This window comes from Lathyrus oleraceus, chromosome 5, assembly GCF_024323335.1.
Source record: "Lathyrus oleraceus cultivar Zhongwan6 chromosome 5, CAAS_Psat_ZW6_1.0, whole genome shotgun sequence".
In the NCBI taxonomy this organism is placed as follows: Eukaryota; Viridiplantae; Streptophyta; class Magnoliopsida; order Fabales; family Fabaceae; genus Lathyrus; species Lathyrus oleraceus.
In genome coordinates, this window is record NC_066583.1 from 15,095,457 (window position 1) to 15,105,397 (window position 9,941).

A 9,941-nucleotide genomic window follows, 5' to 3' on the forward strand; every position below is an offset into this window, starting at 1 on the left:
TCCGGCAACAACCCTAGCCTAGTTGCTTACCAACCCAACTTGGTAGCCAGACAATTTGGCCTTTGTCAATTTATTCCCAAGTCCCTGTATTCTTCTCCCGACCTACTCACAAACATCCTTTGTGATCAAACCTGAAGTATGATCCATGAAGATCTTGAGACCCTTTGGGAAAACCGACCAAAGCTCTATTCCACTCCCTTTCAACCAGCCTTCTTCTGCACCAAAGAGTTTGATGATTGGTGGAAGTCGTATCTTTCTATTTACATTGGCGCTCCTGAGGCCAAATCATCTGAACTAACTCAGGCTCTTGTTTATTTGCAAGCGAAATCGACCAAGTGTAAGGCTCTCCATGCCAAACAAATTCGCGCTTTTCAGAACTATTTCCACGTTGTGTATCGACCTGATAATCTTCGTCGGACCATCTCTAAGGTCGCGTCCGAATTAAAGGAGAAGGTAACCGACAGGCTCCCAAGACTTAAAATCCCTAGTTACGCGAAAGACAAGTATCTTTACGCCCTTCATTTTGGAAACATCAAATTTTCTCCTTTGCCATCTAGCCCGCTGGCTTTGGCCTTTGGCAATTCAATTCCAGATTGGTATTATTGTCCTTTTTCAGGCGTGCAAAATGCTTATAAGAAAAAGGCCGACTGAGTGGTACCGACGAAGCATTATCTGCCCTACTACTCGGGGCCACTTCATATTGATCCTCAATATGTTAGCGTGTTTGAATCCATATAAAATTGGTAACACTTTTCTGGAAAGCTAACACCTCCTTTTAGTTGGATTTCGTCGCTTACTTGCTTTTTATGTTTCCTTACAGCGATCCCCCTAGACCCTGTGGATCACGTTCATGCCAATGAACCTACCCTTTCGACACAAGGGACTCAGGTTCGACTCTGGCTGATGTGCTATTTTCTCTTACCTCGGTTTTTTTATTCTTAACTGTGATTTCTCCTGTTGCAGGCTTCTCCTGAGAAGTCCTTTGATGATGATGAGCGACCAATTGCCTAAGTTTTGAAAAAACCCAGTTCTTCGGTATGCACCTATATGAAGCAATCTCACTCAACCTTGTGATTTCTCTAACTTCTTACTTATGTGCAGGGTCAACCACGTTCGACAGACCCCACTGTCTCTTCTCACTTCAAGAAATCAAAAAAACATAAACGTTTTGCTGCCAAAGGACCTGAGGTATTTCTTGTCGGCTTGTCTGATCTTCTGACTAGAATATCTACTTATAACCTCTCTTCATGTCTTCAGCCGACTCCCCATCCGACTCAACCATCTCCTTAGCACTCCCACAAATCCAAAGGCCATTAGGGCCATAAAAGGAAGAAGCATGATTCTCCCTCGAGGAGTGGTGAAGCCAAGAAAAAGAAACACTACAAAGTGCTCACTCCAGAGGCTCCTTCTTTAGACGCCGAAACTATTGTGGTCGACATGTCCATCCTTAATAAAACCCCTCATCCAGCTGTGGGGGCTTCATAGTCAACCATCACCCTCGCTACTGCTGTCTTGGGGGAAGAAAATCCAGATGCCGTTTCCACTACACCGACATAGGTAATCACTTGTTTTACTATCTTTTCCCTTGAATTATTGGACTTTTCTTACAAACAGCTTTTTCTCTTACAACAGGCTGATGCTTCTGGTGAGCCATCTCACCCTGTCACCGACTATACTCCCTCGTCGCCGGCTTCTTCTCCAACTCACCAAGCACCCTCTGTTGACACTGCTGGTGAGTTCATTGGCTTCCCTATCCAGATTAGTGATAGTGGCTCTAATTCCGTCACTAGCCCTGCAGCGCACACAGATTCCAGTTCGACTAGTTCTGACTCTAGTCTTTCTTCAGCTTCCTTGCCTTTGCAGGATTCAAGGGGACCAGTGGATGTTGGCACCACAAAAAACCAACCTTCTCAAACTACTCCTCTATCAGATTCTGAGCAGCTTCATAGCCTGGTAAGATCGTGTTATGCTTCTTCAGATTCTGAGCAGCTTCACCATTCTGGTAAGATGGGTTCTGAAGCGACGAAACTCAAAGCTCTGATGGACAAGGTTCGTTTTCACGCCTTGAATCCAGATCTCCCCCATGTGCTTATGAGTGAACCTGATGTCGGTCCAGAAATCTTGCATGTGCTTGCCCAACTCAAAGAACTTCAGCTTTCAGAGTATGCTAGATGTGCAATGGCCGCTTTAGAAAAACTTCTGGTTCCCATGTTGCGTCATCTCGATGTCGTTAGGGAAAATGAACGCCAGATTGTAACTACTGAGGCCTTTGTGAAGGAGAAATGTGAGTTGGTGATGAACGCCGACGCAGAGGTCACCAAGTTGCTGGGGACGATTGAGGAGAGGAAAAAGGAATTGGCCTCCAAACAAACAAGAGCTACTGAGATACGCCAGCAAATTGATGACCTTCGGCGTCAAATTGTCGCGTTGGACAGTGAGTTGGAGTCAATTACTGAGGAGGAATCGTGTATTCTCGACAAGGTTATAAAGCTTGTCCAAGACACTGTGGAGAAAACCACCCACGACGCCTTGGCTGTAGCTGTGACATTTCCAACGTTGAACAGAAGCTTGAACAGCTTAAAGTCCAGGCCGACACCTTGGAACCTACGTCTCTCCACTACAACTTTGAGCTTCAATCCTTTCGATCTAGATTCGGCCAACTTTGACCGATTTTATTTTTATGTAATATTTGAACAATGGCCTTTTTGCCAATTTTTATGTCATTATATTATTTTTTAGTACTGTGTACATTTAATTTTCTATGCTTTTATAGCTGGTTTCAAACATAGTTTTCTCCAACCTAGTTTATTCGACAGTCATTTAGTCTGTCAAAATATTAACCTCTTGAAGGAGAGGCCTATACTTTTTTAAGTATTTTCCATTTACCCTCAAGATTCTCCTATCTGGTGCCAACTCTTCGACCTCGTAGGCGTTATTAGAGAAAACCTGCAAAACCTTAAACGGTCCTTCCCAATTTGGGGACCATTTACCCAAAACTCTATCATTTCTATCCATAGGCAAGATCACTCTCCAAACTAACTCGTTGACAGCGAACATCTTGCCTTTCACCTTCTTATTGTAGGCTCTGGCGACTTTTTCTTTCTGCCTTTGTAGTGAATCCAAGGCTAACACATTCTCCTTATCTAAATCGACCAGTTCGTCTGCCATCATGCTCCAATAATCTTCAGAAGGTATTTCATATTGCCTTTGGGTTCTGACTGCATGAACCTGAATCTCTACTGGTAACACTGCATCATGCCCATATACCAGTCTAAACGGAGTTGTTCCGGTTGCTTCTTTTGGTGATGTTTGACGAGCCCACAAAGCTTGATCTAACGTCTTATGCCAATTCCTTGGCTTCTTGCCTACATGTTTTTTTATCAGGCTAATGATCACTTTATTGGCCGCTTCGACTTGGCCATTTGCCTGTACGTAATAAGGGGTAGAAGTCAATAACTTGATTCCCATCTCTTTTGTAAAATCTTGCACTTTTCGACTAGTAAAGACTGACCCTTGGTCGGTTGTAATTGTTTCTGGGATACCAAATCTGCATATGATATGACTTTGGACAAAGTCTATCACAGCCTCTTGGTCTACATTTGTCAATGCTATGGCTTCGGCCCATTTTGTGAAATAGTCGATACCGACCAAAACATACCTTTGTTGTTTCAACGGAGCTGGTTTTATTTCTCTAATCACATCCAATGCCCACCCTCGGAAAGGCCAGGGCTTCACAATTGTATGCAACTCGCTTGCAGGCACATGTTGTATGCCCCCATGCAATTGGCATTCCTGACAGCTTTTAGCAAATTCAATGTAATCTTTCAACATTGAAGGCCAATAAACTCCTAAGCGCATCAAAAGCCATTTCATCTTCAGTCCTTCTTGATGCTCCCCACACGCTCCACTATGTACACTAGACACAACCACATATGCCTCACTTTCTCCTAGGCATTTTAGTAAAACTCCTTCAGCTGTCTTTTTGAACAATTCATCATTCACCAGGACATAGCTGAGGGCCCTATATTTTGCCTTTCGACCTGTCGATCCTATAGGATTACGTAAATAATTGACTAATGGTTTACGCCAATCACTTTCTCCCTTGTCATCGACGGTCATAATTTCAAAATGATATTTATCTACATCTCCTAACTTTATAATCGACAAATATGATGGTGATAACAATGTCTCTCGTACCTTCTCTCTTACTTGTACCTCTTCTTCATCCTGATCTTTCGATGCTTTGTACCCTGAAGCTTCCTGCGCCAAATCATTTGCTCTCTGGTTCTCTTTTTGTGGTATATGCTGGAGGCTGACTTGCTCAAACCTCTTGAGTAATCTGATGGTAACCATAAAATACATGATTAAATTTTCTTTAACACACCTGTATTCTTTTGATACCTGCTTAATTGCTAACTCAGAGTCTCCCATAATTTCGACATTTATTGCCCCCAATTCTAGCAGAAGTTCAAGTCCTGTAATCAATGATTCATATTCTGCTTCATTGTTTGTGCATACTCCTTCAATTCTATATTTGAACTCTACTGGAATTCCATCTAGAGAAATTATGACTCCCCCTATTCCAAATCCGTTCCTATGCCTTGAACCGTCGAAGTATAGTCTCCATGGCACTATGTCTACGTAATTTTGTGCCATTTCGACCATTGAATGGTCGACAAGGAAATCTGCCACCACTTGCCCTTTCATTGCTTTTAAAGGTACGTATGTCAGAGAATACTCAGTTAACGCTAAAGCCCATTTACCAATTCGACTATGAAAAATTAATTTAGATAACATGTTCTTAATAATATCAAAGTGAGAAGATACATACACATCAACAGGCTTAATATATTGCTTTAGTTTCATACAAGAAAAATACAGGCATAGACATAGTTTTTCTACATCACTATACCTAGTTTCAGGATCATTAAGCATTCGACTAAGGTAATACACAGGTCTTTCGACACATTTTTCATCCTCTTGGATTAACATACTTCCTATAGCCGATTATGAAGCTGCAATATACAACCTCATTGGCCTATTCCTAACAGGAGGGGGCAATACTGGAGGCTTAGTCAAATACTCTTTAATTTTGTCGAAAGCCTCTTGGTGCTCTTCTTGCCACTTAAAGTCCTCATTATTCAGTCGAAGGAGTGGTGAAAAGGCTTTAGTTTTACCACTTAAATTTGATATAAATCTTCTAAGAAAATTTATTTTTCCCAACAAGGATTGCAGTTCCTTTTTGGTCGACGGAGGCTTGACGTCCATAATGGCTTTTGTTTTGCTTTGGTTTACTTCAATACCTTTTTTATGCACCATAAAGCCAAGGAAATCACCCGCCTGCACACAAAAAGCACACTTTAATGGATTCATTTTCAATCCATATTTCCTCATCCTTAAAAAGGCCTTTCGGAGATGTTCGACGTGAGTAAGTCGCCCATTTGATTTTATCACAATATCATCAATGTATACTTGCATGAAATCTTCAATAAAATCATGGAACATTGAGTTCATTACCCTCTGATATGTTGCTCTGGCATTTTTCAAGCCGAATGGCATGACAACCTACTCATATGCTCCCAAGGCTCATGGGCATTGAAACACCGTCTTCGGCACATCTTCTTCTGCAATAAAAATTTGGTTATATCCAGAATAGTCATCCAACATACTTAAATATTCAAAACCAGTGGCCGAATCGACCAACATTTCTGCTATGGGCATGGCATACTCATCTTTGGGGGTAGCAGCATTTAGATCTCTAAAGTCAATACATACTCTTAAAGATCCATTTTTCTTAATTACTGGCACAATATTGGCCAACCATTCGACATATCTTGCAGTTTGTATAAACTTTCTTTTTAGGAGCCTTTCTACCTTAGCTTTTATCTTTGCCATGATCTCTGGTGCGAAACGCCTAGGCGTCTGCTTTACTGGCTTTCTTCCAGTTTTTATTGGCAGTTTTAGTTCGACCAAATCCCTACTTAAACCAGGAATTTCTTTATAATCCCAAGTAAAACAATCTTTAAATTCTTTAAGTAAAGATATTACCTCAGATTTTAACTCTTTGTCGATGTTAGCGTTGATGTATGTTGGCCTTTTATCGCCATTTTCGTCAAGGTCGACTTCTTCTAAGGGGTCTTTTGGTCGCATCTTCTCTGGCGCCTTTGGGTTTTTTTCAAACCCTAAAGGTTCATCGTCATAAATACAGTCCAAACGCTGCATGTTGATGTTTCCTTTAGCCAAAACTGGCTTATCTGGAGGCTCTAGCTCAATAGCCAAATCACCTTCTTTCTTTAACACATAGGCTTCGACAGCCATGTTTTCTTCAGCCTCTAGAGTCGATTTTATTTTGTTCTCGGCAACGTCTGCCGAAATCCTTTTTAGAGCTTTTAGCTCAGTCATCCTCAGTGACATCCCCCTAGTCTGTCAGCCGGATACCTGTATAGGGTGGATCATCCAAACGTTCCATTTCCCAAATGAAGCCATGAGTCTCGTGCAGAGTTAGAGAAACAAAAGCTTCACTTAGATTAGCATACACATCCTCAATTGGAAAACAAGGAGAAATGTTGGCCAGCTTTCTCTCGAATTCCTTCTTGCCGACATTGTTCACGTCATCCATGAAGTACCCTTGGTCAACTTCGATATTTTAGACCACTCCATCTTCTCTCCAAATCACCAATCTTTGATGTGATGAAGATGGTACGGCTCTGACGCCATGGAGCCATTCTTTGCCGAGTAGCAAGTTGTAACTTGGCTTGGCATCTATCACCATAAACAGTGTCGGCCTGGTTACTGAACTGACGGTGATATTCACCATGATCACACCCATGGTGCTTTTTGTCTTGCCCCCATAGTCAGGCAAGACCACGTTGTTGGATCTAATGTCAGTATCATACTTGCCAATCTTCCTCAGAATATGGTGTGGCATGATGTTAACAGTGGCGCCACAATCTACCAACACTTTGTTGATAGTTACGCCTTCCACTTTGGCCCTAATCAACAACGGTTTCAAATGATTTTTCATAGTCATCGTGGGCCTTTCAAAAACTGCTTCTTGGCTCTCACCAAAACCATCATTTAACATAAAGTAGCATCTTGGCTGGTGTAAAGCCATTTCTTCAGCGTCGGCATCGTCTACCGACTCTTCCACCTCCGTCACACAATTATATTATTGACACCATATTGACTAAGATGTCCAGACTTGCTTCAGATTCTGAATTGAAGTCACCAGTAACTTCATCAGAACATTTCTCAGTTGGTCGACGGACATACTCCCTGATCCATTCTTTTGCTGTCATGTCGACCTTCACAACAACTTTCTTTCTAGCATTCGCCCCACAAGCCATGCCTTTTCCAGCTATTCCTCTAGCAGCCTCTCTTTCGGCCTGCTTACGCCTCTGAAAGCATCTCCATTGAGTCCTCGACATAGGGTTCTTCCCCAGATAATTTTCAGAGACATGAGTCCTTTTCTCAGACTTGAACTCACGCCTGTAGTTAATTGCTAGACCTCCTCTAGCAGCAGCAACCCCTTGTGGGGTTTCTTGATTTTCCTGAGGCTTGACCCAAGTGCCTCTAGGAACACTTGTTGATGGTACGAAGCTCCTAGGCCTCGCCTGAGCCCTTTCCACATCCTTCTTTGGGACTCTTTCATTTTGGCGCCCTCTGTTTAGCCCATTTCTTTTGTTTTTGCCCAATTGTAGCTTCTGGAAATTTTCAGCAGCTATTTTATCGGTGACAGCACCACACCTAGGGCACAAGCAGACGTGTGAATCCTTATTCTTGCAGCGATACAGGAAATCTACCAAATCCTCATCAGCCCTTGGGTAGACTTCAGCTATGTCGATATCTGGGCTTTCACCAGTTTGCTCCAGCATGTCGGCCTCATCGTATTCGGTGATCTCGACCATGTTGATCTCGATTGGCTCCACGAATAGAGCTTCCTCCTAGTGGAGAGGGTCAGCATCGATCTTCATTTTGCGGCCAACAAATTTCAGCCTGCCTTCTTGAATCGCTTTCTGGACCAGATCCCTGAAAAGGTAACAATTAGAGGTATTATGACCAAGATAATCATGATACTTACAAAATCATCTTTTCTGTCTTTGTTCTAATGGTGGTATTTTAGTACCAGGTGGCACCATCATTTGGCCATCTTTAACTAACAAATAAAAAATTTCCTCACATTTTTGTCACATCAAAAGTATAAGTTTTCGAAAGGAATTTTGGATTGTTTTCGATAGGATTTTTTCCTTGCGCAGGAAGTAATGATCGACACTCATAGGCAGATCCTGGCTTTAACTCAGCCAAGTCAATTTCTAATTCAGTCGATGAGGCATAATCAGCCTCATATATTGGATTTGTCGCGTCATAGTCGACAAACGCTACTTTCTCTTTCTTGGCCTTATTGTGTCTAACCTTTTCTAACCTTAGCCTTTCGAGATGTCGAACTCTATCAGCCAATTGTGACATACTCTTCACAAAATTTGGGTCTATTTTCTTCCTAATGGAATAATCTAACCCCCCAACAGCCATCTGAACAAGTTCATGTTCTGGTACTTGCGTAAAGCACCTGTCCTTTAATGATCTGAATCTATTCAGATAATCGTCGATGCTCTCAGCAAACCTTCTCTTAATACTAGACAATTCTGCCAAACTAATTTCTGAGTGTCCTTCGTAAAACTGTTCATGGAACTTCTTTTCTAACTTGGCCCATGAATCAATCGAACTTGGGGCCAAAGAAGTGACACATGTGAAGGCAGCCTTAGTCAGAGAGGAAGGAAAGTTTTTTACTCTCAAACACTCATTATGAACTAAATCTCTTGACTCTGTTAGATATCTGGCAATATGCTTTGTTATCGACTCACCAGATTCTCCTCCAAACTTAGTGTACTTAGGCACTTTCATTCCTCTAGGTGCCTCAGTTTGGAGAATAAACTCAGCCAACGGGGAAGCATATAGTGGCCTTTGCAATGTGGCACTCATACCATTCCTAGCCATAATCCTTTCAATAATAGTTGTCAAATTATTTTCTACTGCTAAGTCTTCTTCTCGATGTTAATCGACAATTTGATCAGCGTCTTGGTGTCGGTTAACCAACACCATCTGGTTACGTCCTGCTACTCCTGATTCGACGCCTTGATTTTGTTGGGGTCTAAGGATTTGTTCCTCGTGGACCGTTTCATCTTCTGCTGCCCCTATCTCCATCTGAACAGGAATAGTTTGCCTAACCAATTGTGCCATCTGTCGAGCTGGTGCCCCCAGAAAATTACACAAGCATGTCAATTGATTCGCCACCTGCCTATTTGTTTCAGCAAATTCCTGTATCACTGGATTAAAAACTGTACCCATTTGATTGGTTAACATATTAACCAACTCATGGTTACTATCATCCATTTGCTGCCTCAACACCACTATTGAAGTGTTCGACAGCGGCATGGTTCTATTCTGAGTATTATTCCTATTCTGAACATTGCCCCCTTGCACTAATCCTTGAAAGGAGGGATTAGTATTTTGAGTGTTGTCTGAAAACAATGTTGCACTTGATGTCGACTGATATCCTGGCATTAAGGAATATGACATTCCATAAAGAGGATATGTGGTGCCAAAGCGAGGCACATAAGGTCTGAACGTCGTTATCGTTGATCCTGAACCTCCTGGTGGAGGTAAAGGAATTGATGTTCCAACCGCACCCGTAGTCGACATCGTTGAAGTTGCACTTGTCATCGGCGGCAAACTGGCAACCTGTGAGATCCCTTGTGGCACTTCATCTGTATTGGAGTTTGACATTTTCACAGTTTCTTGTGGCCTACTATATAGTTGGCCACTTCTAAGTTTCATGCAATTTCGTAACTGCACTAGCACCGTCCCACTGGGCGTGCCATTTTGTTTACTGTGGAAATTGGTAAACAACCGTCGGTCCTCCCTAGGCCTTACAACTGAGGGTT

General features: G+C 42.2%; 2 protein-coding genes across 2 annotated transcripts; both read right to left on the minus strand.

Moving 5' to 3' along the window:
• Positions 1 to 6,646: 6,646 nt before the first annotated feature.
• LOC127078468 (uncharacterized) lies at positions 6,647 to 7,114 on the minus strand. Its single transcript, XM_051018923.1, has one exon. It carries the CDS (start codon positions 7,112 to 7,114, stop codon positions 6,647 to 6,649), a length of 468 nt encoding a protein of 155 aa, XP_050874880.1.
• A 1,061-nt stretch (positions 7,115 to 8,175) lies between these two features.
• Positions 8,176 to 8,994, minus strand: LOC127078469 (uncharacterized). The gene is made up of 2 exons (XM_051018925.1): positions 8,788 to 8,994; positions 8,176 to 8,529 (listed from the first exon to the last, which is right to left on the minus strand). The coding sequence occupies exons 1-2, from the start codon at positions 8,992 to 8,994 to the stop codon at positions 8,176 to 8,178; spliced, it is 561 nt and encodes a 186-aa protein (XP_050874882.1).
• Positions 8,995 to 9,941: the final 947 nt, after the last annotated feature.